The sequence below is a fragment of the Biomphalaria glabrata genome, chromosome 7, assembly GCF_947242115.1.
Source record: "Biomphalaria glabrata chromosome 7, xgBioGlab47.1, whole genome shotgun sequence".
Classification (NCBI taxonomy): domain Eukaryota; kingdom Metazoa; phylum Mollusca; class Gastropoda; family Planorbidae; genus Biomphalaria; species Biomphalaria glabrata.
The window spans coordinates 1665774-1685775 of record NC_074717.1 but is presented as its reverse complement, the minus strand read 5'-3'; the positions used below and the strand labels follow the sequence as shown (position 1 = coordinate 1685775).

At 37.9% G+C, this 20002-nt stretch overlaps 1 protein-coding gene across 1 annotated transcript; it reads right to left on the bottom strand.

Moving 5' to 3' along the window:
* Positions 1–12021: 12021 nt before the first annotated feature.
* Positions 12022–13047, bottom strand: LOC106076926 (uncharacterized). The gene has a single exon (XM_013237732.2). The coding sequence runs from the start codon at positions 13045–13047 to the stop codon at positions 12022–12024; it is 1026 nt and encodes a 341-aa protein (XP_013093186.2).
* Positions 13048–20002: the final 6955 nt, after the last annotated feature.

Sequence of the window (20002 nt, the reverse complement as noted above, 5' to 3'; positions counted from 1 at the left end):
GTTGGAGGCTAAGGGACAGTGTGCGGACGTTCGATCAAAATTGGAACTCACTTAGGAAGATAAAGGCTGTGAGACCAAAGTAAAGATGGTAGAGAGCAACATGAATAAAAGAAAAGAAAGCCAGGTGGACATGGACACGGGAGAGATAGCCAGTGCACGATGGCGAAGTACTGATGCGGCCCTATGCTTCACTTGGACTCTAAAGGGCTAAATCAAGTAAATTAAGTGAATGCATGAAATTTAAAAAAAAAAAAAAATCACAAGGCACATCCAGCCATACTCGGTGATTGCGATTCGCTTTTACGCAAAATTTCAGTTTAAAATTGATTCAAATCTATGGTATGGAATGTTAAAACTTGCCATTCCGTAGTCAATGTTTTTTTTTAAATTAGTTGGCCTTTTTCTTTCACTATCTCTCTTTCTTCCTTTCACTCTCTTTTTTTCTCTCTTTCTCACTCTTCCTCTCTGTCTTCCTCTTTCTCTCTTTTTTGTTTTTCTTTCTTTCTTTTTTCTCTTTTTCTATCTCTTTTTTGTTTATTGTTCTCTCTCTTTTTGTCTCTCTTTCTCTCCCTTTTTGTCTCCCTATCTTTCTCTTGTTTTTATCTCTCTTTCTCTCTCTTTTTGTCTTCCTCTCTCTCTTTTTGTCTCACTTTCTTACTCTCTTCTTTCTCTCCCTCTCTTTCTTTTTTTGTCTCTGTTTCTCTCTCTTTGTCTCTCTTTGTCTCTCTTTCTCTCTCTTTGTCTCTCTTTCTCTCTCTTTCTCTCTCTTTGTCTCTATTTGTCTCTATTTGTCTCTATTTGTCTCTCTTTGTCTCTCTTTGTCTCTCTTTCTCTCTCTTTCTCTCTCTTTCTCTCTCTTTGTCTCTCTTTGTCTCTCTTTCTCTCTCTTTGTCTCTATTTGTCTCTCTTTCTCTCTCTTTGTCTCTCTTTGTCTCTCTTTGTCTCTCTTTGTCTCTCTTTGTCTCTCTTTCTCTCTCTTTGTCTCTCTTTCTCTCTCTTTCTCTCTCTTTGTCTCTCTTTCTCTCTCTTTCTCTCTCTTTGTCTCTCTTTTCCCTCCTCCTCCTTACCCCCTTGTCTTCTCTCCCCCATGTAGCTCTCAGACACTATTTCACATCACAGTCACACATACACACATCAGGTCGAGACACACGACACAAAGGCATGAGTGTGTGATAGCGCGACACACACAGAGCTGCACTTCACGCCATCAACACAACAACAACTTTATATCAGACCATATAAACACAGTCACAAACGCAACTGTTAAGTTTATGAAAGAAAGTGATATGACCTACTTTTCAACGACCGACAGTATTCCAATTTTGAAAATCACTTTCACCTACTTCTTAGTCTTAGGACACCACAGATGATCCGTTGACCGTCTTTCTCCATTCCTCTGTGTCTTTTGCCTTGGCTAGAATCACTTTCAATGTCAGGGCCGTCCACTTTTTTTTTTAAATGTTGTCTTCCCATCACTTTCTCTGCCTGCCTCTTCATTTTTTTTCCTGGAACTGTTCCATGAAGGAAGGTTTTTGCAAGTCCTAAGGACTTTGTGATATAGCTAAGTTCCCTTTTCAATCCTCGCGACCTATAAGACAGATGATGTAAAGATCATCTGTTTCTGTGGTCCTCGGTAAACGAGGGTGTCATCATAGGTCATGTGACCAGCACAATGACCAACCACCTTTAGGTTTCACAAACCTATGTCAGGTACCCATTAGAGCTGTTTGGTCTCAGAGGCTAAAGATCCTGAAATTACAAATCACAGTGTTCACCTGGAATCGATCCCGAGACCTCCAGTCCGGAAGCCAAGATCTTTACCACTCAACCACCGAGACTCCTACTTTTTGATTCTGATGTGAAGATTTATCTTATCTTCTTATCTTATATAATACAGACGTTACATCAAAAAAAAGAAGATGATTACGTCCTACGCGTCATGCATTCAGTCATGCATATTAACCACTGACTTAAATTCTGCCAAGTCACTGGTTTTCCTGGCTAGCTCAGTCAACCCATTCCATGCTCTAATAGCACTAGGGAAGAAGGAGTATTTGTACAAATTTGTCCTAGCATATGGGACGAGAAATGCGCCTCTATCTTTGTGTCTTTCTGAGAATTTTATTAAATTTTGTTTTCGTATTTGAAGATTATGGTTCAGTGTTTGATGTATAATTGCTACTTTACTTTTAAGTCTTCTATCCTGAAGGCTTTCTAAATTTAGTGATTTTACTAAGGGTGTTACTCTAGTCAAATGTGAATATTCATTTGTAATGAATCTCACTGCTCTATTTTGTGTATGTTCCAGTTTCTTAATGTTTTCTTGAGTTGAGGGGTCCCAAACGGAGGATGCATATTCTATTATTGGCCTAACCAAGGTTAAATAACATTTTAGTTTTATGTTCGTATTTGATTTATAGAAATATCATTTCATAAACCCTAATGCTTTGTTTGATTTTTTTATAGTTATTTAGTTGGTTCTTAACTAGTTTTGATGATTTACAGTTTAGGATTTCCGCTAATTTCATTTTAAAGATGGGCCTGGGTTAGTAGTATTTTTAAAATGTTCAAATGCTCACATAACAACCGATAGTGGAAGATATCACATGTTTTATTTATACGCCATGTGGATGCTCTAGTCACGTGGTGGGTTATTACATCCGCCTCATTCTGTTGTTAGGGAGTTGCCGTTCCTACTTCTAGTTTATATGAATTGGTTGAAGTTTTAGTATCTTTATACGCCATTTTGTATTTAAAAAGCTCAGATGTTGGGTACGGCGTAACTGTTATCACTGACAGGAGAAGGTGCAAAGATGAGCAACAGGCACATGAACCAGACAGTTTAGGGCAAGAGGGGCTCGTTCACCCTTGCTGGCCACCCACCTTGAAGAAGGAAAACTCAGGGTTAGCCTCTGCCGCCTTGCATGCTATACACAAACTTGGGGAAAAGTTCAGAGGTCAACCCTGACAGCATATCACAAGCAGTTTACCCTAAAGCAGATTTCAATACACTGTGCTGCATCCTGGCAGAGCCTGCGACCCCAATGATAATAAACCGTAATCCGTTAAATGTCACTCTTTTGGACTTCACGGCTGCCTGAAGTGGGTGTGCTGTGTGGGCGACATTGTTAGTTCCCGACCTTAGCAAACGCCCCTGTTCTCGTCCCACTCTCTAGAAATAGAGGAGACCAACAATAATGAATAAAATATTGCACACTGTTAATTATAGTTATAATGTTTTTTTGTTTGGTGAAATGCACAAATTGTAAGACAAATTTCCATACGGACAATAAAGATTATTATTATTATTATAAAAGAGCGAGTAGTCATTCTCTGGCGCAGCCAGGGTCGAGTTTCGTTAAAGGGAAAGAAAATTCATCGTAGTCACTTTATCAGTTTCCACTGAGGAATTTTCTGGTGACGTGGCAGGTCTGCAGAAGTACCGCCCTGTGACAGTCAACGAGAATGTTCCTAGGAATGACAAGGGCCTTGAAGGTATCTGTGAGGTCAGTTGTTATTATTCCCTCGGTTGATATGACACTAGGGTATATTGTTATTTTAGATAATTTCCATAAACGCTTAATCTCCAAGCCAAGGTTCTCATATTTTCGTTGTTTTTCCAGCTTTGTTTTTTTTTAAATTATGAGATAGTGAAAAAAGTTTTTTTTTTTTTTTGTTAATTCCCAACGGGATCGTGAGATAAAATTACACCAGAACATTATTAGATAATGTGATTATTAAGAATAGATAAATCTACCTCAACATATAAATTACTATTGGGAGATATTAAGAAATCTTAATAATTGGAGTGTCTATAACTTATCTTATCTTATCTCAAATTTAAAAAAAAAAAAATTATGACCAAACCGGGTATCGATCTCTTGAAGCTGTTAACGTCTTGAACGAACTATTCTACCAATTAGTATTGTCAAAGAAAGCAATTATTTTTTGGTACCTTCATTACAGATATCTGATTTAGAACTATTAATATCTAGTCTAGATGTAGAATCTTGATATACCCTATATTACATCTAAGAAAAAATATAAGCAAAGCTTAGGTAATCTATCAATCAATAAACTTTACACAACCTTTAATTTCATAAAAATTTCAGTTATCGGTACACTACGGCTGATTACGCCATGTCTTTGTTTACTCCAAATGTCTTTTCTTTTTTTTTTTTTACTTGAAAAATTATAACGGCCAAACCTCATTAGAAGAATGGCTTTAGAAGTGGAAACGTTTTAGATAACTTAATTCGGTTCTACAACCCATAAGTATTAAACACTTATCACGAGAATTGCATTATTAATAAGATGTACACACACACACTAATTAATTAACTGTTTTAAGTTACTGGAATTATGATACAAATTCCAGGTAGCATTTTATTTAATATAAGAGTGGCTAGATATAAAAATGCACAAATCTCTTCTAATATATCATCAAAAACATGTTTTAGAATCGGTGTGCAAGAAGGCACAACAAATAAGGCTTGTCTTCGAGGCCGAAGATTAATGAGGAGTGCAGTAATTCCGGTGGCAACGCAGCCCCAGCTGTGACCTACATATTTTGCCACGTGCAGGGCAAGCATAACCGTTGTCCGCCGGATGGTCGGTTAAGATTTTCTCTTCAACACACATACGTCGAAATTTTACTGGTTTGGAGCAGTACTAGAGATGGGAATCGAACCCAACTTTTGAAGTTCGGGTTCGGCTCTATGACGAGTATAGTTTGGGTTCGGTTCTGTTAGGTCAGATCTAAAGTTCGGGTTCGGTTCTGTTAGGTCAAGTCTAAAGTTCGGGTTCGGCTCGATGTTATGAAATTAGGAAATGGCAAAATTTATTTACATGTAACAATGTTTAATTCAATTATTTACTACTATTTATGCCTAACCTCATTTGGCTTATGGGCCATTTTAATTACCGAAACTCGTGTCGTGGGTGACAAAACAAAAAATATACAGAATAATTAAATTGAAAACAAAGCACTTTTATTAGAAACCCGTAGATATAATACATTTTTTTTTAAAGTTCCCATTCCAGACCTTGTCAAAGTCAACTGTTTCTGGGGCCCACGGTAATGAGGGTGTCATATAGGCAGCACAACGACCAACAGCCTTTACTAACTAACCGAGAATAAACGTAAGCACACACACACATACTCTACACACACACATACTCTACACATACTCTACACATACTCTACACACACACATACTCTACACATACTCTACACATACTCTAGACACATACATACTCTACACATATTCTACACACACACACACACACACACATACTGTACACATACTCTACACACACACACACACTCTACACATACTCTACACACACATACTCTACACACACACATACTCTACACATACTCTACACAAACTCTACACATACTCTACACAAACTCTACACATACTCTACACATACTCTACACATACTCTACACAAACTCTACACATACTCTACACAAACTCTACACATACTCTACACAAACTCTACAAATACTCTACACACACACACATACTCTACACATACTCTACACATACTCTACACATACTCCACACATACTCTACACAAACTCTACACATACTCTACACATACTCTACACATACTCTACACACACATACTCTACACACACACACACATACTCTACACAAACTCTACACAAACTCTACACATACTCTACACATACTCTACACATACATATTGTAATAACTGAAGGGAGGCAATTCAACGATTCAACGATGTTTATTTACACGAGGACATCACACAGACTTTAGACTTTGTCTGCATTGAACACAGCATCTTCATGAGCTCTAGACCTGGGAGGAGCTTCCTTCTCTTCCTTCTCAAGTCAGCATCCTTCTCAGTCTAGTCTCTAACAATGCGCACCTTCTCAGTCTAGTCTCTAATAGTGCGCACCTTCTATGTCTAGTCTCTAATAGTGCGCACCTTCTGCACTTTCTTGGATGGCGGTGTGCATGGCAAAGTTATAACAATATACACAATTAAACACAAATCTCTTTTCATCAAGCGTAAAACAAATTTCACAATATCAAATATCATTCAGGCCAAATTATTTTTAGGAATACTGCCCGAGTATTTTACAACCATTTAAAAAAATCAACCTAAATAATTTTCTACCCTAGAATCAACAATTTCAAACTTTGTATTATTAGGCAAGGCTTTGAGCCTGCTAGTCTAAACAAGATTCCTATATTCGGGATAAAAAAATCAAATTGAAATTATGAACCATTTTATTGTTTAATTTTGGCAACAGGTTAAAAACACTAGACAAGTTTCGATTCACATAGTTGCCAGTTTGCTTCTAACAAGTTTCTTACAGTATTTTTAACTTTAAGAAATAATGGACATTCCAAATATATATGCTTCTCGTTATCAGCATTTTTAAGATGACACAATTTACATTCATTGACATTTTGCCTTTTTTTTTTTTCTTTACAATAGGGGTCATCCCAAAGATAAGTCTATAAGATATTTCTCTAGGTTTTGGTGTGACATGTTTGCTGTGTAGGTTTCTGCAAGTGTCCTTGAATTCTGTTACCACAAAATTTCTTGCCCACATAATCCTATTCACTGTGGCATCAATTTACTGAATTTTTAAAATTATTTTTATTCAGTACTTCTAAAGCTTTACATTGTAAAAAATTAAACTGTAAAGAAAGATTTCACTGCACTCCAGACAAGCAGTCTAATGCAGGGGTCGGCAACCTTTTGAGTCGGAAGAGCCAAAAATTACAACTTACTAAATTTCAAAGAGCCACAAAGGTTTTTCTTGCCAACTATAAATAGTACACGCATAAATAAAGTTCTTTGAAGAATAAAAACGAATCTATTTATTCATAAGAAACAAATCGACTCATTTATATCTGACTAGTGTTTTTCACAACAAATTAGATAATATAAATATATGGGATTATTAGATAATTACTTATTATGAATGTAAATAAATGAAAAGAATTAAACATTTACATACAACACTAACTTGTACTTCAATAACAAAACAATTGAGCAAACAAATTCAATGGGAGCGATAGCTTCGGTTTTAGAAAGTTTGGAGACATTAGGCTCATAACTTGTTGTTTTTAGTTTCAAACACGACTCTAAATTTTCAATTGTTAGTTGTCTATTCGTGCAAGAGAACGCTTACTCCCAATTGCTAAACTTTTTACTTCGCTGTAGCAATGTGGAAGACAATTCCATGCGTCGAATATAAGTGCCTCACTTCGCGGCATTTCTTAGAAAGCTGTCCACTTTTGTTGCGTTACGTACACACATTTATGGACCTCCAACTCTTCCAACTTGCTTTTCAAATCTGTAAATTATCCACTCCAGAAAGCTTTACTTTTTAAAGTACATTATCAATTCCAAATGGCTCAATGGGGATTTCGTTACTATTTGTGTTCAGGGTATTTACTATGAATGCTAGAATGTTTTTGATGGTTTTGAAATGCTCAAATCTGTCAGCAAATTCATCTGTAAGTTTTAAAATAATTTTGATAAAGTAATTCCTGTCAACAGTTGCACAGGTTTTATCGCGATATTGCTTTAGAAAGTGAAAATGAAGTCATTTATCGCTCTGATTAAGTAAAGTAAAGTTCCCCTTTCAGACCTTGCGATCTTTAGGGCAGATGATGTAGATGTCATCTCTTTCTATGAACCACGGTAAACGAGGGTGTCAGCACAATGACCAACCACATTTACTTTCCCCAACTAATGTCAGGTAATTATTAAAGATGGGTGGATTTAGAAGCGCTAAAAAATATCCAGAGATTAAAAATCACAGTCTTCACCACGATTTTAACTCGGGACCCCGGTTCGGAAGCAAAGCTCTTATTGCTCAGCCACCGCTCTTATCTTCTACCAAAACATCTGCTGGGTTTTCATTTTCTTGTAGTTTTAGATTCATCTTATTTACTTTTCCTGATAGATCCATCATAAAGTAACATTTTAGCAACCATTTGTCGTTCAGTGTGATTAATACCATTCTCATTTAGGAATGTATTTATTTCATTCAAGCACAAAGCTGGAAGTTTCAACACCATACCTTGAAATTCTAGCCCTCAAAAGCGAACAGGAGCCATCGCACTTTATTGGGAAGAAGAAGGTCGGAATACTAAGTCTCCATTTCGTTTAAGAATTCTTTCAACTAACTGATGATGGTAGAGTGCTTAGTGACCAGCACTGGAGTAGGCAGTGAAACGTAAAACGTGCCTGGAGACTCGCAGATTCTCTTTTATTTTTTCCTTTCATACTTCTGGCTCCATCAGTTGCTATTGAAACGAGTTTATTTAAATCGATCTTATTGTCTTTAAGGCATTTTTGCACGGCATTCGCTAAATCTTCTCTCCAGTTTGTCACGAGAGCGGTAGCAATCCTTGGGAAGACATACCTCACGGAAATCCAACTTAGGCCGTGTCTTTTATGTCGCAAGACGTCATCTATATCATTGATAAGGCAGAAGAAAGTTGAGTTCTTCCACCTGCAAATATGTTACATTTGAAGACATGGGAGGGGTGCGTGAAAAGCAAGTGCAAGTGGCTGAGAGATTGAATTGGTGACTAATTTTAGTTAATTGATTCAATTTTTTTCGATAAAATAAATATTATTTGAGTGTGGAACTAAAGAGCCGCATGTGGCTCGCGAGCCGCAGGAATGTTTCTGGAATTATATAAATAATTCCTGATATTAATTCTAAAACAGGAATGTAGTAGAATAAATAACATTGCGTGACTCTCTTGTGATTTATCATCAAAAACATGTTTTAGAATAGGTCTTAAAGATAGCACAACACACTATCACAAAATGTCAAGCAGTATCTGTTGATAGGAAAGCCGACAGCATTTGTGTACACTGTATGCTGTGTATAGAGTAAAATTAGACGCCCTACAGTGCCGTATCTAGGCTTGAAATAGCCCTAAGCTTTTTGAGATATGTAATCCTTTTGGGATCTATATATGTCTAAATATTATATAACAGTGCTAACTATTTCTTTGGGGCTCCAAGCTATAGCTTCTGTCGACTAGTGGCCAATACTGCCTTGACGCTGCAGTATGTTTGTGTGACACCTGTTTTATATCTATTGTGCTGCTAAGACATTTTTAGAACCAAGATAAAAACAAAAGTTAACGATATATCACAAACTTGGGCTGGTCCCGACGGGTCACTGACATTTTTTTTTGTTGATATGGCCTCTTGAACATAAGAACAACGAAAGTTGTGTAGTTGAGTTTGCGTTACACCACAAACTTAGGCGGGCCAGATGGGTCACGTAAATTCCTTTTTTTTTTTTTTTTTTTTGTAGGTTGATATAGCCTCTTGTACATTAATGTGTTGCATGGGCGTTGCCGGGTGGGGGTATTGGGGTTCTTGGGATATTTAATTTTGGGGATCTTTAGGCGCCTCTGAGTCCACCCAGCTCTAATGGATACCTGACTATAGTTGGGGAAAAGTAAAGGCGGTTGGGCGTTGTACTGGCCACATGACACCCACGTTAGATCATCTGCCCTATAAATCACAAGGTGTGAAAAGGAACTTTATACTTTTTTTTTTAAAGGGCAGCAAAGTAACCTTCACCCACTCCCAGATAATTCTCCCCCCCCCCCATCTAGTCCATAAAATCATAAAAGTGAATGGACCATAGCGCACTGAACTAAAAAAATAATAAAAATATTTCCAATAACACATATTTATTATTGTAAGTCTAGAATCCCTTTAGATCTATTAAAAATTAATTACATGACTGATTCAGAATCATCATCATCAAACTCCATTTGAGTGAGGGCTTGAGAGGCTCAAATCCTCTATTGCAAAAGCCCTGGACAGAACCCCTGCTGTCTTGCGTAGTGCATAAATGTCGCCATACAGGTCGAGAATTTTGGGTTTCCCAGACCTGTCGAGACGGAGATCAGCAAGTCTGGGGCAGTCACCAGAATATGAGGCACGGTTTCCTCTTCCTCCCCGCAGCGGGGACACCGTGAATCGAAATTCGTCCATAGCCGTGAGAAATATGAGCCAACAGGACAATGGCCTGTCCTGCACTGTGCTATAATAGCTTTCCCAGGCCTGGACAGCTTCCACCACGGGTAAGTGCGGTCAGGGCGTCTCATGCGCTCCCAGACTCCACGGGCTTTTGGGAATAGTCCCAGCAGATTCAGAATAAGTGATGCCATTTCTCTCAATATAACCTTTGTTGTTGTTGTTTTCAAAGTATTGAATTATAAATATTATTTGCTTTAAAATCGAAGTAGGCCTAAGTTCAGTTTAGTCTTGCTTGACATTGTTTAGATCATTAAGGCAATCTCCTATTAAAGATAATTAAAGTTACCGACTTTTCCTCCTCCCTTCCCTTATATATACTCTCTCTCTCTCTCTCTCTCTCTCTGTGTGTGTGTGTTTTATATAGAGCAGTGGTTCTCAAACTGTGGTCTGCGGACCCCCATGGTCCCCAGAAAGATGACATTCTATACAACAAAAATAGCTTCTTTGCTCAAAGCCAGATTATCCAATCGGATATTTTTTTCTAATAATTAACAAGCCCCTCACTACTGTTTAATATCTCTCTTACTTTCTATTCAAAGACAGCCTAAACCAGCTCGGCGACCCCTTTTTAAAATCCCCCACTCTACCGCGAACACCCCCCCCCCACCCACCAACCACAGCAATAGAAGAATAGACCCAAAAAAAATCCATTTCTTCGATGTTCTTAGGCTACCCCTGGCAAATGGTCAATCGACCCCCAAAGGGGGTCGCGACCCACAAGTTGAGAACCCCTGGCCTAAACGAAAGATTTGAAGACATTCCTCACTTGGATATTGCCGACGGGATATTAAGCTCCTTAGCGCGTGAACAAACTGAGATCCCAATCACAGATGAATCCAGGCGAACACATGAAGCGTGGGCCAAGTGCGCTTGAACTTGGCTTGGCTTGGCTACCTAGAAGGGGGCTCGAGGTTCGACACCCGACTCGGGCAGAGTTGTGTTTACTGAGCGCCTAAAGGCAGCACGGAAAACCAAATCCTAGATACTGGTCCAAAAGCGCTCTGAGCATGCTATAAGCATGAAAGTAGCGCTATATAATAGCTATAATAATAATAATAACCAGGAGCAAGATTTTTAAATATCTTAAATATCATAAGTTAACACCAGTTTCTTAACAAAGATACCACATATTCTGATGTCGAAAACAGGCTCCAATTTTATAGTCTGCGTTGTACAGAAGTTGTTGACTGATTTCTCGTCTATTTATTCGGTACAACGTGAATTCATTGCCGTAATTAACCTCATCAAAAATAAGAAACCAACGAGAAATGTGTGTTTGTTGAACTTAGCATTGCTTCTTACAAATATTAAAAAAGTTTTAAAAATTCCCCCTTTCAGACTTTGCTTGCGGTCTATAGGGCAGATGATGTTACGGTCATCTATTTCTTTGGCACATGGGAATTGAGCAGGGTGTCATGTGGCCAGCAAAACGACCAACCGCCTTCACTTTCCCCAACTTAAGTCAGGTAGAGTTGGGTGGAGTTGGGCGCCCTATACATCCCAAATTTCAAAATCCAAGTCTTCATCGAGATTCGAACCCCAAGTATGGAAGCCAAGCGCTTAACCACGCAACCACCGCGCCCCAACTTCCAAACATTGAGCTTGACCTAAATGCACGCATACCATCTCATCAACCTTATTCAATTATTTTACCGTTTTATTTTAAACAAATGATTACAATCTCAATAAACAATCCCTTCAACAATTTTTTTTTAAAAATTGTAACTTATATACTTTGCATCTATGATGCTTTTTTTTCACTTAGGAGTCCGTTTAAAGGGTCCCCGGGCTAAAAAAAAAAGTTTGAGAACCTCTGTTGAGTATAGTTTAGTCTAGAAAACTAATTTATTTCAGATTTCACGCGCACTTTTAATTACATCTTTTTAAAAACTGTACAATTCATGCAATAATAAAAAATAAAAAAATAAAAACACTTGATATCAAGGCAGGTTTAAAAATTCTGTTTATCTTCTATTTTACCGTATGGTGTTAAAAGTCGGATCGAAGCTTGTCTGAATTTAGCGCTCATGGAATAGTAGACGAAAAAGGTGAAGCTACTGTTGCATATTTCTAAAAGGGTCAAACAGACGCTGCATATATAGAACAGATTGGAGTACTTCCCCCATGTACCAAACTGGGGATACGCCGTTGTAAAGATAAATACAACAGTAATTGGAAAGGATAATGTGATAAACATCGTTGAGATGACCAATACTATCCTCATCATCCTCTTATCCCTAAGTGTCACTGTCGTGGCATGGGCGGCGCTTATAGATTTCAAGCGCCATTTTCGGTTAGCCTCCAAACTTGAGATGAGAATAGCAGTTAACACGGAGACCATTACAAAGGCGATGTAGCCGAAGGAATCATTGACGACCAACACAATGCCTTCTACTTCGTCTCGCCTGGCGTTGTAAGCGATGCCCAGCTTGGTCCTGTTCTCAGAGGCGTAGAACTTCCACTCTAGCTGGTTGACCTCAAAAGCTGGCACTACGCTGGCGATCATGCAGATGTATATGCCGGCTATGATAAGAACTGTTCTTGAAGGTGTTAGAAAATTTTTGACGTCTAGCGGTCTGGCGATGCACAGGCATCTCTCGAAGGTGACAAAAGCGGTGATGAACCCAGTGATTATGGAGAAACACACATGAGGATAACCTCCTGTTATATATTCGACTTCAACCTGAGCCAGTGGTAGCCCCGCTTCTATAAACAACGGGTTCAAACACAGAAACATCCATTCTAATGTCAACAAACCGCACAGGTCAGATATCGACAGGCCAAGCAAGCTAATGTTGGCGGTCTCCTGAAAGCCCATCTTAACAAAAAGGCAAACATTGAGAAGATTGAGGATGATACCGAAGAAAGCCACACTGGCGCAGACGATACAGCAGGTGACGATGACGAAGAGTTTTGTGGTCACGGCATCGATGACCCACATATCAGAATCTTCGCTAGTTTTATTGTTACTAGTCATTCTATCGAGAAAACACTAAGAGAATTTGAACTGTTTTTAAATGCTTGGATTTAAGCTCGGTCATTATGTTAAGATTAGTCATTTAGAAGAGAGGAGCTTTTAATTGCAATATTTAATCTGACATATAAGAATTTTTTCTTCTTTATAATTGGTTTTAATAACAAAACAAGGCTTCGACTATAGTTACTCGAAACATCGAATAAGATCATACATAGTATTTAACTGGCAACAGTCAATTGATCTTTTTGGTTGCCAGGTATGTTTACAATCTCACTGTCTTATGCCTGAAAATCAAATTATTACCAACATAAAAAAATCAGCTATGTACGAAAGTGCAAGAGGTTCCGCATTGTAATTAAACAAAAGATTCATTATTTTAACTACTGTTTCATTGTTTTGGTTTGCCTTCATTTCTACGATTGAAGCGACTTCCCAGATGTCTACATTTTAATCTTGTCTTATGTTTGTTCTATAATTGTGTATACTTAAAATTTCGTGATTTCTGAAGGTTATGGCATTATCTTTAGATAACTGACAGCTACAAAAACTTAGACCTGATTAGATACAGCATTTGTTTCACTTTCATATCAATATATTCATCCTGTATTATAACTTATCGTGAAATCACGGACCTATAATAATATAAAAATAAAGCGAATCTCTCTGGATCCGAGGATAAAGGAAGAAATATTGTTAATTATAGATCCGATCTAGCCTTGACCTTTAGACTTTGTTGTGCTATATATGACGCAGATCTATAATGGCACAAAGGAAGTATTATCACTTATAGCAGTGTTTCTCAAACTTTTTTGTCTGGCGGCACAGTAAAAAAACTTCAAAAATTTCGCGGCACACCACGAAGAGCAACAGTTGTTTTATAATAAAAAATAAAAAAAGATTTTACCTGTTTTTAAGTATTACATTTAATGTGAAGGGTGTACCTGTTTTTGAGAGCAAATGCGATCTAATCGAGGCTCCAGAGCCGACAAACAAGCTCGCATTTACGTCGTCTATTGTAAGAAGTCTCTCTCTTTTCTTAGACTTGATTTCAATCAGTGCTGAAAATCCAAACTCACAAAACCATGAAGATGCAAATGGTAGAATTACTTTGATTGCTTTTAAACTGATTGCAGGATATAACTTGTTGATTGAAATCCAAAACACATCCAGGCTTTTCTCGGCAAAACTTGACTTAAGAACTGCATCGTTTTTTAAATCATTGAGCTGCTCTGCTTCTTCAGTTGTCAGCTTTGTAGCTTCATTGTTTCCAAATGGATAGCTGACCCATCCATACTCATTACTTCCAACTGTTGGAAAGTAATGCTGCAATGCTGACTGCAAGTGTGTCAAAGTGTCCAGAATTTCGGGGGTGATTTCTTTATTTGAAGCACATTCATTGTAAGTAGGAAAGCAGTCGAAGACTCCTTTCGAGATCTTACTTTGCCACTAAGACAATTTTTCACTAAATGATCTCAGTTTTGAGGATCTAGTGATTATGGTTTCCGATGGTCCTTGAAGACTTAAATTCAATGAATTTAATTTGTCAAATAAATCAAAGAGAAATGTCACCTTAACCCACCAGATCTCGTCATGAATAGAAAATCCGAAGCCTTTTTTGTTTTCAGCCTCCAAGAATGAAATCAGCTCAGCCTTGAGTTGGACGACACGCTTTAACACTTTTCCCCTGGAGAGCCAAGGAACGTTGGTGTGATACAGGAGACATTTGTAGTCTGAATCCATTGCTTCACCAAGCTCTGAGAAAAGTCGGGATCCATCGGTCGAGATTTGATGAAGTTTACAACTTCAATCACTTGATCCAGAACAGACATCAAATCTTTCGGCAAAGATTTGAAGGCAAGAGCTTCTCTGTGGATCATGCAGTGAACAACTAATACATTTGGATTTTCTTGACGCACAAGAGTGATGAATCCCTATTTCCCTGCATGGAGGCAGCCATCGGTGCAAACGCTGACACAGTTTTTCCACTGTAGTTTGAATTGTTTTCGTTCACTACTTTGAAAATATCTTCGCCTTTGCTCGTAGTTGGTAAGTCTTTGCAAAATAAGAATTCGTTGACACATTTTTCATCCTCTTAGAACCGAATAAAAGCTAGCAGCTGGGCTTTGCCGCTAACGTCAGTGGATTCATCAACTTGAAGAGACCACAGTAGAGACAATTCATCGTCAGTCACGTCGAAGTGTTCGCAGATTTGGTCTTGTAAATCTGACGATAAGTCTTCAATTCTGCGCGAGATAGTATCATTTGACAAAGGAACTTTTTTTTTTAACTTTTTCGGCGGCATCGGGTCCAAGGATAGTTTCAGCAACTATTGCTAAAGCTGGTGCAATGACTGATTCAGCCTCTGTGTGTGCTTTCTTGCGTTTTGCTAATAACTGAGCAACCTTATAACTTGCAATCAATCCTTTTTCTGGCAGCTTTAGGTAGTTCGTAAGTTTCTTAGTTGTTTATTTTGTTGAGCCCTGATGTTTTCAAAGTATTCCTTCGGTTGCGCTTTTACCGCTGTATGTTTTGTTTCCAAGTGTCTCTTCAATTTGCTTGGAACAAGCGCCTCAGAGCTGAATTGCAGATCAGACAGAATGTCAATTGAGAATCTTCAGTTCCCGAAGATATGAAACCATATCCGATGTAATCTTCTTTGTACCTTCGTTTGGTTCCTTGCTTTTCATTTAACGCTTTCGCAGTTTCATTCTTTCTCCATGGATAACAATGAATAATGCTTATTGATAATTTGTTATTATTAGCATACACCTAAACAATTTACATGAAACATCACTTATTATTATCGTTACCAATTCAAGAACTGCTAAGGCGGCCTACATTTGAGTCGTTATAATAATATATATATATAGTTGACAATTCCATAACCAGAAGAGCTAACAGCCCTTTCCGTCACTATGGAGCGATCTACTACTATTACTGGTCGTTGTAAGTGGGGATGTCATCGCAACGTAAACTAAACATTTAATAATAGGCAGACCTGTGTAACGCTACACGTGTGGTTTTCTGAAAACTCCCGCGGCACACCTGCAAATCTACGGCGGCACACTAGTGTGCCGCGGCACACAGTTTGAGAAACACTGACTTATAGGCACAAACATATGGAATAAGAAATGTGCCTTTATCTTTGTGTCTTTTTGAGTATTTTAGTAGGTTTTGTTTATCTATTTGTTAATTGTGGTTCATTGTTATTTCTACTTTATTTTTTAGTCTTCTATCCTGAAGTTTAGTTAATTTAGTAAAGTTAGTAATTCAGTCAAATTCTTCTGTAATAAATCTCACGGCTATATTTTGTGTTTGTTCTGTAAAATGTCTTCCATGCTTCGGATGTTCCTTCAGAGTTGAATATAATTACTTCCTAGTCCAAACCTCCCGCAGGACGACGGGGGATGGGAGCGGGCAGGGTTTGAACCCTGGACCATCGATAAATCTGAACGACAGTCCAGCGCGCAAACCGCACGACCAGGCAGACATCTAGTTTCTTTATGTTTTATTGAATTATTGAAGAGGTCCCAAATGGAGGAAGAACATTATAGTATTGGTCTAACCAAGGCTAAATAACATTTCATTTGTAAGTTCTAGTAAAAAATTTCTTTGAATAAAAAGTACTGTTTGTATTTCTTAATAATTTATTCATATGCTGGGTGGCGGGCGGTTTCATTATAACATTTATTTATTACAGTAATGGGGTCATTTCATGAAAGTGTAAATGTTTAATCCGGCCTGCCACTTTTTTTATAATATAAAAAATTAAGAATAATCATCTCTTTCATATTACAAAGAAATAAAATTCTTTTTGGAGCAAAGTTGCGAATTTTTAATTTTGCTTTTTCCTTCTGATAATGGCGTCTGCTGATTTGAAATTCACAAAAAGCGCGGGAAACAAAAGTTCCGGTGTACATTGCATGTTATTAATACAAGCGACTGTTGAGTTGGTGTCAATGGTTCATTTATTTCACTGTTCATGTTAATTCAATATTTTCACAGTAAAATGTCGTTCTTAATATCGTGATTCTGAAGAGGAGTGAACGAAGGACTCATTTCAAAGTATACTTTTGTTCTATTCATCAATCAGTCAAAATGACTCTGTTTGCAAATCACGAGGCTTTTGATTCACTCACTAATGTAAAAGGAGGCGCGCTGGCTGAGCGGTAAAGCGCTTGGCTTCCGAACCGGAGGTCCATGGTTCGAATACTGGTGAAGACTGAGATTTTTTAATTTCGGGATCTTTAGGGAGCCTCTGAGTCCACTCAGCACCAATGGGTACCTGACATTAGTTGGGGAAAAGTAAAGGCGGTTGGTCGTTGTGCTGGCATCATGACACCCTCGTTAACCGTGGGCTACAGAAACGGATGGCCTATATATTATCTGCCCCTGAGATCGCAAGAGAAACCTCGTGGACACATTATAAAGATATCTAGAAGTAAATTAGTGAAAGAAAATTTTTAGTTCTAGTTTTATGGGGTTGTGCAAAGTGTGCATCACGTGACCAGCTTTCGTTCAGTAGCAATAAGTAAAGTGAAGATGGCCTTTCAGCACATCACAGCATTTCCCCTACGTTTGTCAGAGGCGCCCTAAAGATTCAGAAATTAAAAACCCCAGTCATCACCAGGATTCGAGCCCGTGACCTGATAGTCGAAAGCCATTCGAACGCGTGACCTGATAGTCCAGTGGTCTTCAACCTTTTTTGGCCTACCGCCCCATTTTCGTATTTTTTCTTTAAAAAATCCGCCAGCGCCCCCTCTAAGAAAAACACTAATAAAGAAGCGTGAGAAAACAAATTTGAACAAAATGTCATCTATTTATTAATTATTATGCTGTCAATAACACTTACCCCGCATGGGAGACGACCGCATGCCAAAGGCGATCCTCTTTGGTAAGCCTAGAGGAGGACAGCGTTACAGAGGTGCCCCTCCGTAAGCGATATAAAGATCCACTCAGGCGCCATTTCGTCCTCACTGGCATAATGACAGCATTACAAATTAATCTCATTGTCATGACTTTCTTTAAAATCCTAAGAATAGTTCCCCTTTAAAATTATTGAGCCCTATTCATTAAGATATTGCCTGTGTTCCATAACTCACAAGGTGAATAGTGGATAGATCTGTTTTTTATTCTATATTACTTATGAAGCCATTGTAGAGTCGAACCACGGATGGTCACCTACATGTCGTCATAAGCTACATAACTAGACAGTTTTGAAATGATATTTCATCATAAACAAAAAAAAAATATTTTTGTGTAACAATGTTTTTGAAAAATTTTAATATAGTTTTAATCAATTTTCAAACAATATCATAAGACTTCAAAAAAAAAAAAGCTATTCAATTTTCTAAGAGGCCACTAATACATATCTTGCTTTGCCGTTATTTTGTTTTTAATATTGCTTGAATAGTAGATCTATTGTTCTTGAATATTCTTAAATTATATCTGGATATTGTTATATGTTCGTGAAGCCGACTTGGTTTCATAACCTCATCTGAAAATGCTGTATTCAAAGTAGAACATTGGAATACTTTCTATCTATTGGCAATGCACTAAAACCCTTGTTTATTTCATATCACATACCAGCGAGTTTTCGTAACAACACTTTGTCACTGTTTTTTGTATAAGAAAAGGTTAAATTATTCTATTTGAATGTTAGCTTCAAGTTTTTTCAATTAACATTTACATATCTGTATTAAAATATATATGTAGATAAGATAGACTTTAATCTAAAAGGCTATCACCTAGTTTGTTAATCAAATCATGAACGTTTATGCGCGCAAGATCTAAGGACACAAATACAATCACAGATTACGGTAACAGAGTAAGAATTTAAAAATAGAAAATGGGATTCCCCAACTCAATTTCTAACGCTGTTTCGGTTCTTAAATTAGAAGCAAGCAAACTATAATTTGTCTATATTTAGTTTGCTAGCTTTAATTTTGAAGGATCTTTTTTTTTTTGTTTCAGTACACCTTTAGTTTCTTAATTATTTCCCCCTTTATGACCAGCGCTCCAATACCGCCCCCCTATTGTGACCAGCGCCCCCCCCTACCGCCCCTTTGGCTCCCACCGCCCCTTTGTCCCCCCCCCCCAATTTCACGAAAACGCCCCCCCCCCACCCAGGAGACATAGCGCCCCCGTTTAAGACCACTGTGATAGTCGAAAGCCATTCGAACGCGTGATCTGATACTTGAAATCCATTCGAACTTTTGCCCCCCTATGTGAAAGTTAAGCGCTTTACCACTCAGCTAGGACTCAGCTAGGACTCCGCGACTACGTAGAACAAACTCTGTCAGAATTTGTTTTTGTATTTTTGCAACCAGCGCCGCCTCACAGTCCTAATAATGATTAGAATAAGTTATGTTTTGAAATGCAAGATTTGACTACTAAGTCAACATTTTTTTGAGTAGATTTTAAAAACTTAGCTTAAAAAAATACATATGTCTTAATCTGTAAACAAACAATAATACTTCGTCTCAGATTTAAGCGTGTGGAAGCCCTGTACAGTATTTTTGTTGAGGCCCCTACACTTTTTCGAAAGCGTGAATAAAAATCCCCATGATAAATAATAATACTTATATCTAGTATAAGATAAGCTTATTTTAGAATAAATAAATTGAGCACTTGTAAATTTTGCTTATTGACCTACTTTCAAATTAAAAATTAATGTACATTGTTTGAGTTTGTGGAAGGTCAAGTCCTGGGTACAAGCAACGCCGTAAAGCATGAGCAGCATTTATGTATTACTGACACTTCTTTACCAAAAAAATTAACTCTTTCTCTCCTAACTGACGATACCAATGTTGATTCCAACAGAACGTGGTAAATAATTACGGAGAGAAAGAGTTAAGTTTCTGACCCGTCCAAACTTGTATTTTAAAGATAAATCTCTAATGCGGGAGCGCCTCTCTTGTGGATCCCCATGGGCAGTAGCACTGCCTGCTATCCC